The sequence below is a fragment of the Seriola lalandi genome, unplaced genomic scaffold, assembly GCF_002814215.2.
Source record: "Seriola lalandi dorsalis isolate HSWRI2012SDOR001 ecotype SW California unplaced genomic scaffold, Sedor1 jcf7180002054972, whole genome shotgun sequence".
In the NCBI taxonomy this organism is placed as follows: domain Eukaryota; kingdom Metazoa; phylum Chordata; class Actinopteri; order Carangiformes; family Carangidae; genus Seriola; species Seriola lalandi.
This window is the reverse complement of record NW_019525660.1, coordinates 5,022,085-5,036,270: the sequence shown is the minus strand read 5'-3', so window position 1 is coordinate 5,036,270 and position 14,186 is coordinate 5,022,085. Positions and strand designations below refer to the sequence as shown.

At 40.6% G+C, this 14,186-nt stretch overlaps 1 protein-coding gene across 1 annotated transcript in view; it reads left to right on the top strand.

The window, feature by feature from the left end:
- The window catches only part of LOC111648297 (dual specificity calcium/calmodulin-dependent 3',5'-cyclic nucleotide phosphodiesterase 1C-like), a 102,345-nt gene that overhangs the window by 63,010 nt on the left and 25,149 nt on the right, over positions 1-14,186 (top strand). The window contains exon 4 of the mRNA XM_023398146.1: positions 12,622-12,735. Coding sequence (XP_023253914.1) covers positions 12,622-12,735 — 114 coding nt within the window. The remainder of the gene's footprint in view (positions 1-12,621; positions 12,736-14,186) is intronic.

Below are 14,186 nucleotides of genomic sequence, written 5' to 3'. Positions count from 1 at the left end.
GAAGGGAAGAGAGAGAGAAGGGGTCTAGAAGACTGGTTTTGTTTGGTGACACCCTTGGGGGTCACATGTCACATGCTGGCCATGGCTGGCCAGTAAGGTCCGTGGGGGGAAGGGTCATCCCCAGGTGTGAACGGTGAGGAACTGTGGAGTGTGAGTTCCTTTGTCCAGTGGAGCAAAGAAACATTTGGTCTATTGAATGATTGAGTCCCAACATCATCATTGACTAGTCTTCCCAGACTGCCATCTTCTTGAGGTGCATCAACAATAAATCACTAATTAGGCTGCAGATAATGAAATCATTGATTGTATTTGGCAACAATTTACCATCAGTCCTTCAGAAGTGAACTTCAAATAAGATTACCCAATCTGTCTTAATCTTAAAACAGCACACAATAGTGAAATTACCTTAAGTAGACAGATTTTCATAGATAAACAACCTGAAATCAAACTTTTATTTAAGTGAATCTGTACAACACAGGCTACGTTACCGATGCTTCTTCTTCTTATCGGTTCCACAAAACACTCAGTTACAAGGCTTGGCTAGATGTGGTTCAGCCACAGCTGAACACATTTCTGTCCCTTCTCATTAAACTCTGCAAAGTCCGATGCTGTGCAGGGCTGTTCCAGCAGGGAGCTTATCAGAAGGTGCTGCATGGTCTGTGGTTCAGTGCCACAGTCACACACAGCGTTTCCATCATTCAGATGTCCCTATTTGGCGAGAGTAGCTTTTGCACGTCCAACACCAGATCTTAGTCTTTTTAAGCATTTCCACATTGTGTAGTTGGTGTCTGCTCTGGGGGGCAGTGCTTCGCTCGCCTTGAGCTCCATTGTTGTTTCTGATGGAAGGTTGTCAAGTCTTTCTTACCACCGAGTGACTCTTTCACTGCTTGTGCTCGATGTTCCGAGGGGTGGGACACTTTTCAGGAAACTTTTCCTGGACTTAAGACGGCTTTTGGATGGTACATGCCCGAAGAGAGGATGTCTTTGGTCAGTGGACTGTTGTTGCCGCTCTTTCTTGCTTGCTGCTTGTCGTCGTATCTCTGGTGGGGCTATTCCTGCCAGGATGTGCAGGCGCTCTGTAGGTGTTGGTTTTAAGCAGCCAGTGATAAGACGGCAGGTAGCATTTAGGGCGGGGTCCAACTTCTTGGCATGGGCAGCTCGCTCCCATACTGGGCAAGCATACTCTGCAACTGAGTAGCAGAGAGCAAGTGCGGTTGTCATGAAAGGAGCGTCCACGTCGCGGCCCCGGGAGTATTGATGAGATCAACGAGACCGACAAGATCGACTAGATACTGCTAATCCTTTCACCACTACAAGCGAAAGTTACAAGATACAACACAGCCACAAGCGACGCTGAAGGCTGCAAGCCACAAGCCGCAAAGCTACAGAACTGATGCTTATAGTGGCTAACTCAGTGGCTGATGATTTAATATCACGCGTTTGATTGAAATATGAAAAAAACTTAACTGTTCAGAAATGTAAAATTCAATCTATCCCTTACCACCATGTTCTTTCTTGCCAGTAGAAGTCAAACATAAAGACAGCACATCTACCATGATATATCCTCCTCCTTCTTTGAGATTCTTCAACATTTATTAATTCCTCTCTGTATTCCACCACAAAGTCTTCTTTTTGGAAATGGGCCTTGGCAAACACCCCTCGACCTATGAACACATACAGATACCATTACACTGTTGAATGCTTTACAGTTATATTTTCAATATCCCTATCCCTCAATAGTGGACTGATATTGAGGATTTTTGTCCATATCAATCTTTTATAGCCAAAACCATGGGAAAATAAGGCCCAGGTTAAAAAAATCCCAGTTATCCTCCAATAAAAGATGCACATCACAGGAACGTGTGCAGAACCTGACTTCATTTATTGAAAAAAGTAAATAATAATAAAAACATAATAATAATTTGCTACCTTTGGTTTATACATCCTCCTGAAACACTACATTGGGCAAAGGATTCATAAACTGGCCAAAGGTAGTGGCAAATAGGCCAGGAGAATATTATGTGCTGCCTTATTTGTATGCAATTTTCCATTTTTTTCCTATATCAAACCCAAGTAGTAGTAAGAGGTAAGCTCTGACAGAACTACAAAATATCTAAACCAAAGTATAATGAAATCACACGCACTATGCCTTTAAAGGAGTTGATGTATCTCTCTTCCAACTCTGCTGTCTTGTCAAGGGCCTTGGCTGCATGCTCTATTGCATCCGTTTTAGGGGGTTTCCTTCTTCTCATTGCAGCCATTGATAATCCTATAATCAAATACAGTGCTGTTTAAATAATCAAATAGGCCCATAAATCTTATACTTTCTAAAAATCGTATATGTTAGATAACTATATCTAGAACATTGCAAGATAATCAGATGCTGTTGCTAGTTACAGTTTAGTAAATCTGATCAATAATAAGTTAAAAAAATTAATGGATTGCTCAGAAATATAAGCCATTACCTATCACCGAAACTGGGAAAAGACAGCAGCATGAAGCGGTCTAATTTGCCATACTAACTAGCATCATGGGCGTCATGTCTTTGAAATGGCTGCTGCTTTGCGGGCCAAAATCTGACTTTCACCATGAACTTTGAGCACAGCACTGGTGATGAAATCAAGGTTCAAACAAATAAGAAAAATCTGTTCTGCGATACACCTTCATCAGACTGTTGTTTTAGTGTTATACTGAATCAAGTAATGATAAAACTAACCAGACTAACCACCATTTTTAACCAGGCCGGTGTCGCAGCATCTACGAGATTAAGGTTAGCAAATTAGCTTAGTTAGCGACCTAGCTAAAATGACGTGACTGTCTCTCCTGTCCTGAGTGAAGTAAGCAAAACACAAAACCATCTGCTTCATAACTTTATAACTCTCAATAGCATTGTGATAATTCACATATATTTTAATGTTAACTTACTATGCTAACTACCTGGTTAATGTTCAAGTAAATGTGTTTACCAGTTAAAAAATATTCTTTGATTTTTACCACATGCTGTATTTAAATCAAATCAGCTCAGTTCGCTGAAATAAATCTTAATTTAACCCAAATTTAATGTAGGCAAAACTTACCTTTTTATTAACGTCAGTCTCTCTGCCATTTAAACGCAGAGCTCGGAAGTCGAGTGCTTCGACCCCTTAGTCTCCCCAGAGTGTTGAGTCAAGGAGTGCTTGTTTTGTATCGTGAGTGTAGATCAGTCGTTGCTCAAAAAAATATTGAGCTGTTACGGATACCGTAGTTTCAGGGATGTAATGGTATCCTGTGCATGTGCGTGACTGCGCATTCAAGTCAACACACATGGATGTATGTTTGTACGGTCTCCTCTGCACTGTGGTTATTAAACCAAGTTTGACGCTGCACTTCTAGTCATATTTCTAAGCACATCTTTCCACATGGTGTCAGAAGTTTTTTTCCCGGATTTTTAAGGACAAGAGACGTTATGTTTTTTTCAAGCGAGGACAACTTCAGCCAGCTAGACGATGCGACTAAATAAAAGACATGGCGGACGGATTCCGGAGGCCGGACCCACTCGTCTTTGACGGTAACATTGCAGAGAACTGGCGAATCTTTGAACAAGAATATGATATATTCATTGCGGCGGCACACTCTGCAAAGTCAGCCCGCACACAAGCGTACATCCTCCTGAATTTGGCAGGACCGGAGGCCATTGAACGTGAGCGGTCTTTTGTATACGCGGGAGAAGTGAGAGAGCCCGGCGTGGATGGAAACATCCTAGCACCTGCTGAATCCAAAGAGGATCCCGAGTGCCTCAAGAAGAAGTTTCAAGAGATGTGCAACCCCCAAACTAACATCACCATGAAAAGACACAAGTTCAACACACGTAACCAAGGAGTTGGTGAGAAAATTGAATCTTATGTCAGTGATTTAAGGATTAAAGCAAAGAGCTGCAACTTTGGAGATCTCTATGAGGAACTTATTACAGACAGACTGATCTGTGGTATCAATAATGACAATCTGAGAAAAGTGTTATTGCGTGACAATGATTTGACATTAGCTAAGGCTGTTTCCATATGTCAGATTCATGAAGTGACAGAAGAGCATAATAAGACACTAGCATTCCCTCAACACTCTGCCACAAGTGTTGATGCAGTACATGCTAAGTTCATGAGAAAACAGAAGCATGAGACAAGGATGAGAATTGCTAACTGTAACAACTGTGGAGGCAGTCACGCTGCTAAGAAAGATAAGTGCCCCACTTTTGGACAGCAGTGCCATGCGTGCAAAAAATGGAATCATTTTAAAAAATGCTGCAAGTCCAAACACCAAACCTATAACAGGCAGAAACCTAGAAGGACTGTTCATGAGCTGCAGCCCGACCAAGCTGATAACACAACAGATGAGACATTTTATGTCGATGGTGTATCGCTACAAATGAGTGTCGATTCAACTCCTTTTGGCAGATCTCACTAGACCACAGATCTTCAATGCTAACCACATTTAGCACTTCGTTTGGTCTATATAGATTTTTGAGGATGCCATTTGGACTCAACTCTGCCAGCGAAGTGTTTCAGCGCTCTATGGAGCAGATTTTCACTGGATATCTGCAATCATAGTTGACGACATACTGATTGGAGGTAAAACCGTTGAAGAACATGATGCCAACATGAGAAAAGTGCTCAACCGTGCCAGGGAGGTGAATCTGAGGCTCAATCCTCTCAAGTGCAGGTTCCGGCTGAACGAGGTCAGCTATGTTGGCCATGTTTTCACAAATGACGGTCTCAAAGCAGACCCCACCAAGACGAGGGCTATCAGTGAAATTCCAGTGCCAGCAGATGTGCCAGCTCTGCAAAGATTTCTAGGGATGGTCAACTACCTTGGAAAATTCATTCTGAACTTCAGTGAGCTGACAGCTCCACTACGACAACTCACACACAAAGACACTGAATGGGTGTGGCATGAACAACAGCAAGACGCTTTTGAAGCACTGAAGAACCACATGTCTAGCCTGCCAGTCTTGTCATACTATGATGTCAGCAAGCCAGTGACACTTACCTGTGATGCTTCACAGTATGGGCTTGGTGCAGCATGTTTGCAGGAAGGAAAACCTGTGGCATATGCTTCACGGACTCTGACTGACACAGAAACTCGATATGCGCAGATCGAGAAAGAGCTGCTGGCCGTGGTCTTTGCATGCTCAAAATTCAATGATTATGGGAAGCCAGTGACCATAGAAACAGACCACCAGCCTTTGGTCACCATACTAAAAAAGCCCATACATGCACCACCAGCGAGACTGCAAAGGATGATGTTAAGACTTCAAAAGTACAGCATCACACTCATCTACAAAAGTGGAAAACAAATGTACCTGGCTGACACTCTGTCCCGAGCTCCCAGGAGTTCCACAATTCAAGATGCTGCGGAGAAGGACAGTTTTGATGTGATGACAGTCAATTAGATATCTTCTTCTCGCCTCGAGGAATTGAAGAGACACACAGCTGATGACACGACCCTGCAGACACTCAGTGCGATCATCAGACACGAGTGGCCCAGCAAACAGCGTAGTCTTCCTCATGCTGTCCGTCCTTATTTTCCTTTCAGGGATGAACTAACTATTGAAGATGGTGTCATTATGAAAGGTCACAAGTCTGTCATTCCCTGCTCTCTACAGAAAGAGTATATCAGCATCATGCACAGAGGACATCCTGGTGTAGAAGCTACAAAACAGAGAGCAAGAGGCATAGTTTTCTGGCCCACAATAACAGACGACATTGAAAAAGAGACACAGTCATGCTCTGTGTGTAACAGCACAAAACCACACCAGCAGAAAGAACCACTCAAGCTGCATCCAGTCCCAGACCTTCCTTGGTCAACTGTGGCAACTGATATCTTTAATTGGCGCAATAAACAGTATTTAGTTCTGGTGGACTCATATTCAGGCTGGTATGAGATTGACTTGCTCCATGACCTCACCTCAGCAACAGTCATTACAAAACTCAAGAGGCACTTTGCAGTGCATGGAACACCACACACACTCATATCAGACAATGGGAGACAATTCACAAGCCAGCGCTTCAAAGACTTTGCTACTCAGTGGGATTTCACTCATGTTACCAGGAGCCCAGAGTATCGTCAATCTAACGGGTTAGCTGAAAGAGCTGTTCGCAGTGCTAAACAACTCATGGAGAAGTCACACAGAGACGGGACCGATGTCTTCCTTAACCTCCTAAACCTCAGAAACGTGCCACGTGATGCAAAGCTAGGATCACCTGCACAGAGACTGATGTCAAGGCAAACACGCACCACTCTCCCAGTCTCGAGCAAGCTGCTTGAACCACACATGCGTGAGCCACAGCAGGTAAAAGCCCAGCTCCTCACAAGGTTACAACCGCACAGGCATGGTAAAGGAAATCTGTAAAGAGCCCAGATCATACGTCATCCACTCAGAAGGAAAACTGTATAGGAGAAATCGCCGACATATCTTGCCTGTAGTTGAGCCTGCCCCAGCACAGACCACTGAACAAAGGACAAAAGACAGGGACACTCACACAAGTAACAGACCAGAGATGATGGACACTAAGCTAGTTGAGATGCCACCAGCTAAACTTCCCTCAAACACCACTGAAAGTCCATACAGAACCCGCTCAGGTCCTATTAGCAAGCCAAACCCCAAATACAGAGACTAACTACACTTGTCAGTTGAATATAAATACGCATATTGTTCAGGTTGACTCATGTTTGTGATAAAGCTGACAGCTATGTGTACTGGTTAATTTTTCAAGTATGTCTGTATGTTGAAACATTAATCCTGTTTTCATATGTGTACATTTGCTTGGGTATTGTGACTGATAATATTATTTACATTTTAAGCAAAATGTTTTTTTATTACTCACTTTATCTGAATGTCATTTCAGTTACTGAGTAGGTATGCTTAATACTAGTTATGTTGGACGTTTAAGTATGCTCTGCTACATTTAGTTTGTCCCTAGACGGTTTTGTTATTATATGGAGTTTAAACTAAGGAAAGGGGATGTAGATCAGTCGTTGTTCACAACAATATTGAGCTGTTACGGATACCGTAGTTTCAGGGATGTAATCTGGTATCCTTTACATGTGCGTGACTGCGCATTCAAGTCAACACACACAGATGTATGTTTGTACGGTCTCCTCTGCACTGTGGTTATTAAACCAAGTTTGAAGCTGCATTTCTAGTCATATTTCTGAGCACATCTTTCCACAGTGAGCACGTCCTGTAAGAGTGGTCATGCTCTGATGTATAAGACTCCCATGTCCGCCCGCCAAGCATGTCACTATAAATGTATCCAGGCAACCCACACTCTCCGCTTCATACGAACATGACATTTGATTCACAAATACAGATTATCCGTTTTTATTCATTGATATAGGTTGATAAGATACCCCTTAAGTCAGTTACATTATTGTTATTATAATCATTATTATCATCATCATTCTTCTTCTTCTTCTTCTTATTATTATTATTATTATTAAGATGATTAATCACTAGCTTTTCTTGTCTTAGTCTATTATAGCAGCTAATCAGTGTAGTTATCATTAGCATGGCAAACTTTTTAGCTTAGCGTTAGCATCTCCCTTGTATACAGACAGAAGAAATGGATAAGAAATGTATTACTGTCAACTATTCAAAGGTTTTAGGTCTTAAAAGGTTTAGTCAGTGCTGAAACTAATTGGTATGTGTTTGCAGTTAAGTTATTCATTTACATTAAAATGATCTTATTGTTAGCAGCTTATCATCAGAGCTAGCTTCTATGGAAATCAGCTGCTTAGACATGCGTATTTTAGCCGAGTGTGTGTTCTTGAGTTGAAAAGTGTGTGTTGAGGCTGTACCACCCTCTGCTACCAGGAGCCGATACTGAGTCATTTCCCCTGAGCACACCTGAGCACAAACTGTTGGTTTAGGTTTAGGTTTGGGGTGAAGCCTGAAAACGTCACAGGGCAGTAGTTGGACCCTCTTTGCAGTGAATCTGAGGTTATTTTCGTGGGGTCAAGGTCCACACACACACACACACACACACACACACACAGACACAGGAAGAAAGCTGTTTACAAGTTAGTGCTCATAGAGAGAGATTACAGTTCAGACTGGACAGTACAACAGTAAATAGAGCAGTAGACATATTGAATTAATTTTCGAGCTACTGGAACTGTTTAACCATCATAGTAGCTCTCCCATTGGCTGCAATACAAATTCAGAAGCCAATAGCAAACAGCAAGTCTCAGCAGGTGCTACTAACACAGTATCTGGGCAGAAGGGACAGAGCTGATTCTTATTGGCTAATTGGACTCATAGACTCTTACCCCTTTTACTCTCAAGTATGAGATGCACAGGCTTCAAAATGCTTAACTGCAATTAATTGGTTGATTTCATTGCTGTTCTCACCTGGGAACTGATATATCTGGTACCTAAAGATGTTGTTTAATTTTTTAGTTTTATCATATATCATCATTATCACCCTATAACATGTTTTACCCCTCCACTCCCATTTTCAAATGTATCGCACTAACACATTTATTCAGAAACATTTTAACTGACTTACTTTGTTCTTTTATCTGATAAAATTTTTACACAGTGAATTACTTTTACTGATGTCTTTTCACTAATAGTAGTGACGCTGTTCACATGTTGACGTGTTCAGCTGCTGATGTGCTGACATCATTGTGGTGTTCCATCTGCATTCAAATTCTGTTATTGGTAGAGTATATTGCTGCTCTGTCTGAACACAGTAAATATTGCTGTTTTCTTTCTTGCTCTTATCAGATTCTAACTACCTGCTGTATATTTAAACTTACACTAGTTCTGCTCCAGCACTCAGAGCTCTCTGCCCCTTCTAGGGACTCTCAGTAACTCAGCAGTTGTTTAAATGCTGTTCAGATCTGCTAGTTACTTTAGCTTTGCAGTTAGCACTAGCTTCTCTTTCTATCCCTCTCTCTCGCTCACTCAGTATGATGTTTATGTAACTGCAGCAGACATCACACACCCCTAGACACTCTCTCACACACACACACACACACACACACACACACACACACACACACACACACACACACACACACACACACACACACATACACACTACTCATGCAGTATCTGGGGGGGGGGGTGGACAAAGCTTCATCTTATTGGCTAATTAAAGTCATTAGTTCTTTTTCAGCACTCAGAGGTCTGTGCTCCATTTAGCGACTTTCAGTAACTCAGCAGTAGGGATGGGTCGTATACTCGTTGTTGATGTCATTATTCGAGTAGCGTTTCACTACTTGCGCACATGCACACGTGTTGGTTTTGGCTACAATAGTTCAACTCAGTTGGCGTTACGTGCACCATGGCAGCCGTGATAAGGAAAAGTTATGTCCAGAAATACTACAACAACGTGCAGTGCAGGAAATAGCTTAGCAGTTAGCACTAGCTTCTCACTCTCTACCTCTCTTTCGCTTGCTTGGTGTTGTGTTGTTGTAACTTCAGTGTAGAGGATTGTGATGTTTATTACATCTTGAGCAATGTCTGCTGTCTTCCTTTAGGCACAGCTCCACTCGCTAAACAGAGCTAACTGTGAACTCTAACTGCCATCCCTGAAAATTTTCAGACAAACTCTTTTTAAATCCAACAATTTCCAACCTTCATTGACTAGTTTTATATCAAAAATGTATATTTTTTTCTGTCTTGTATAACCAATTTTGGTCTCATTCTGATATCTTTTATGGTTTTTGAGGAAATTGCCCCAAAGTGCAAAGAGGGCTGTCCAAAGCTCCCATAGACATCCATGTTAAACTGAGCTCTGAAGCTATTACCCTCAACAGAATTGGGGGAGTTTCAGGTGCACATATAAGATATCAATCTCTTTAATGAATCCTTTGGACAGCTGTGGTGAGGTGATCTTTTCAATAGGACTTTTAGTTTTCCCTGTGTGATCCAATTTTCAAACATAGCTTTCAGCTTTCACGCTGTTGAGACAGAGTAAATTGTGTGTACGCCCCTGGTGGCCACAGTCACTAAAGCAAACAATGTCTCAGCAGGTTCTACTGACGGTTAGATGGGTAAAGCTTACTCTGATTGGCTAATTAGACTGATTAACTCTTAGCCGGTAAACTCAGGTGTGAAAGCATCTCTAAGGTAAATCAACAAGGTTTATTTGCGTGTACTTGTGTGTGTTTGTAGATGTGTGGTTCTTTGTGTGTGTGTACATATCTTTCTATAATTGTGTGGACAATTTTGGTTAAAACCATTATTGTGAGGTCATATTGGCCAATCCTGACAACTTCAAAGGGCTTGAAGGTTACGCTTACGCAGTTCCCAACACCACGAACACACATACGTACATGCTTTTTTCATGGTTGTCCAAACACGATATGTACCAAGTTTGGTGAAACTTGGATAAAAAATGTAGGATAGGGAGTCAAAAGTATGTTTTTCATATAATTCAAAATGGCAGAAAAAATTCAAACAATGGCCTACAGCAATCTCTTCAGCATCATCCATTGAATCCTTACACAACAGAGTTGTTCTTCTAGGTTTCGGTGTTGAGATATCAACGAAAACACTTTGCATTATTTGTCACCTGATATCTCACCAGATGGTGGTGCTATTGCTACCATTTTGACTCTGTTTAAGCACTGTAGTGTTGCAGCAATCACATTAACTAGTGCATTTTAATAGAAAAGGATTGCTGCAAGCCACCTGAAGTGTGCTGCTTTCTTGCAGCTCCTGCAACTTACTTGAAGCTTCAGCAGCAAGCTCTCAGTTCTGGAAGCTAGCTTGCACCTGGCAGAAACTTGCTGCACCTTTCTTTCAGCTATTAAATGTGATAGTGCATAGGATCCACAGGTCAAAGATTTTTTTCTTGCACACCTTGTAGTTCATGTGTGATCATGATCAATCTAAAAAATATCAATAACTGTCCGCCGGTGGTGCCATCACAAAAGTTTTTGACTGTGCAGTATGCCAAGTTTCAGTTCTGTAGCCTTAACATAGATATTAATGATTTTGTGCAGTCCTCATTAAAATTTATTTTATATATTTTAATTAATAACTCATTAATTATACAAGATGTTATAGTATGTATGTGTGTAGCTGTTATAAGTTTTGAGATATCATCTTTTATCATCTATCATCTATCATCATCAATATAATTTTTCATAATTTTTTGCTCATTTCCCAACCACCATTCAAAATCATGAAACAATTCATATAGAATCAGGTGCCACAGATATCAGCACCGAAAGTCATAGCCTTTATCTCCTAAGCATGCTTCACATTTTAGCTTTGGAATCATGTTTCTATCTTCAAATGTGTAAGGCTTGTAGCATGTCAAAAAATTTACGGAAGAAAAAATATAGCTACGAGGATATCAATTGTGTGATTGCTGCATTAATTAAACTGATAAAGATTTGGATTGCACAATATGAAATTTGACGGATTAAAATATATGCCTTCTGTACTTCTAGTACAGCAGGCACATAATAATATGATATACTGCCATACTATTAAGTAGTAGTAGTATTACTAATGTAGTATATTGATGTACTACTAAAACATCTCACTCTATACTACATTAAATTTGAGGCCTATCTCATCTTATAATTGTTTTTCTCTCTGTTGTCTGTTTTATTCCTTCACTGCTATAAAAATATAGAAAACAGACTGACTGACACACTCCTTCTTACAGAAAATAGTGATTATACTGTGAACTATCATGATTGTAAGTAGAAAAACAACAACTTATTTTTACTCCACATTGAACATAAATCCTTGAATATAAAAACAACTCATTGAAATTGGTTGGGAAACATTAACATTATAGTGCTTTTAATCCAGAAAAAGTGCAGCTCCTCCATTTACTTGCATTTGTTTACAAGCTAGTCTTGCATAGTTGAATATGGTGGCAACGTTGACTATCAATCCAGCTGCCAATGCGGCATCTACGTATGTCTATGACAGCACTCCTTTGGACTAAATGTTAAAAATCAGCATGCTGATTAACAAAAAAAAAAACATGCATTCAAGTGGCTGAAGGATTGTTGCTCTCAAATATCATGAATCTTGTGTGCAAAACAGTTTGTCCTGAGAGTGGTGTTAGAAGAAAGATCGACAATTTGGCAGCATAAAAGTACAAAGCAAATAACATGGAACTCTGCTTTTAAGATTATGAAATACTGTACCTAGATCTAATGTGCAAAGCTGACGTAGTGGTGTTGATAGAGTATTCAGGGAGTGTCTAAAATGGAAAGGAAGGATGTACTCAGTGAGTGAAATACATAGGTTTCAATTTGACACTGTTAAAGCACTGTAGTGTCGGGAAGCTGTTCAAGCTTCAGTCTTGTAGCTGTTAAGGTTTTTGACGTATAGAGACAAACAACCAGTCATGGTCACGTTCACAACTTTGTGAAATTTAGAGTCACCAATTACCCCAAGGTACATGTCTTTGGACTGGGAGGAAGCCGGAGTACCCAGAGGGGTAGATACCCCACAATGACAAAATGAAAATTTAATGGGTCTCAACACTTTCTGAAAGCACAGTATGTCCTTTTTTCCCTGACTTCTGATTCTTCACTGCAAATCAAGTATGTGGCATTGTTTAAATTTAGTGGTGATGCTGATGTTGGTGTGGTGGCTATGTGTTGCAGGTTGCGATGTCTTGTAAAGCAACTGGAAAGGGGGGAGGCATCTGTGGTGGACCTGAAGAAGAACCTGGAGTATGCTGCGTCATTCCTTGAAAATCTATACATTGAGGAAACCAGGCAAGGAGCGTTCAGCTCAGTTCCATTCTTATCAAATCATACATAAACTGTGTACTGTGTCAGAAAAAAGTTCTCTTTTGTTTTACAAAAAATTTTGAATTTTGCTCTTGAATACTGTTTGGTCATGTTATAATTGGTTATGACAATTTCTCATTACAAGTAAAAGTCCTACCAAATTTAACTTAATGCCACAATGAAGCTCACCACTAAACCACTGTGCTCCTCCCCTCCCTCTTGCTACTTTGTTACCCTCTGCCCAGTAGTGGTGTGCGGATCAATCTTGAAATATTGATACTTCCAATCCCAAATGTTTCAATTTCTAGGATCAGTTCTCAGCGATCAGATCATCATCAGGGATACAGTAGAGAGTAACTATGCCAACACTAGGATGTAGTCTAAATAATACCCACATGATAAGAACTACTTCTCCCTCTGTCTGTAAAGTCATATGGTGAGTGTTGACATTGACGATGGCTCACTGTAAATCTAATCTTGTTTAGAACTTTTTCAGTTTTCAGAACACCAATGATGCTGTATGTGATGTGATGAGGTATTGTGGCAACACCACAAACCATGATAAATCATACAGAATATGATGAGGTTATGCAGCGGCAGTCTAAAGAAAAGTGCTGCTCGGACAAGACGGACTTGAGTCAGCAAATCAATTGGCAATGGCAGGTAGTATCCATGTACAGAGAGTGTGTAGCTGTGATTTATGTCCGTCTAGGCTTCAGTTTGTGTGTTGATTTGAAAACAGGCAGAGTTCCCCACCACATTCAAATTGATTTAAATAAATATGGTTATGAAGTAAGTAATGAAATAGATAAATAAATGCTACAATAAAAAGATTACATAAAGATGAGGTCTGCAAAATTGCATTGATGGAAAGACTAGTGGAAAATTGTACTCAAGTAAAAGTACTGTTATTTCATCTCAGACCAAAACAAATGCTCGTCAGCTGAATAAAGTCAGGCAAAGATAAACACCTGCCAAGGTACTCCAAATCACCTCTGTGGTAGTTTCTGCAACAGTAGGCGTTTCTAAAAACCACAATAAATGCTGTTTAATCTAATAAATTATATCTACTTGAAATTGTGCTTAATTTTTGAACAAACCGAACAGTCGGTGTTTATCTAGAAAATTCCAGGGAAATTTTGAGTGCCACGGGGGCTACTGCCGGGATAGGGTTAGGGTTAGGGTAAAAAATCTTCTCTGTGTCACTGTAGCGATGACATCACGCAGTCCTTGGCTGTCAGAGGTCAGGTCAGGAGCTGCCATTGCCATGGCAATGTGAAAATCTGCCCAGAATTTGGCTTCTACATGGCTTCAAAACAACTGCAAATTATGAGAAAACCGTTACTTCTTTTCAAAAACTGAAAAGACAGTGCCAGGCACTGAAGCCAGAAGTTTCTACAGTCTCTATTTTATTCAGATATTCCTTAAAATGAGTG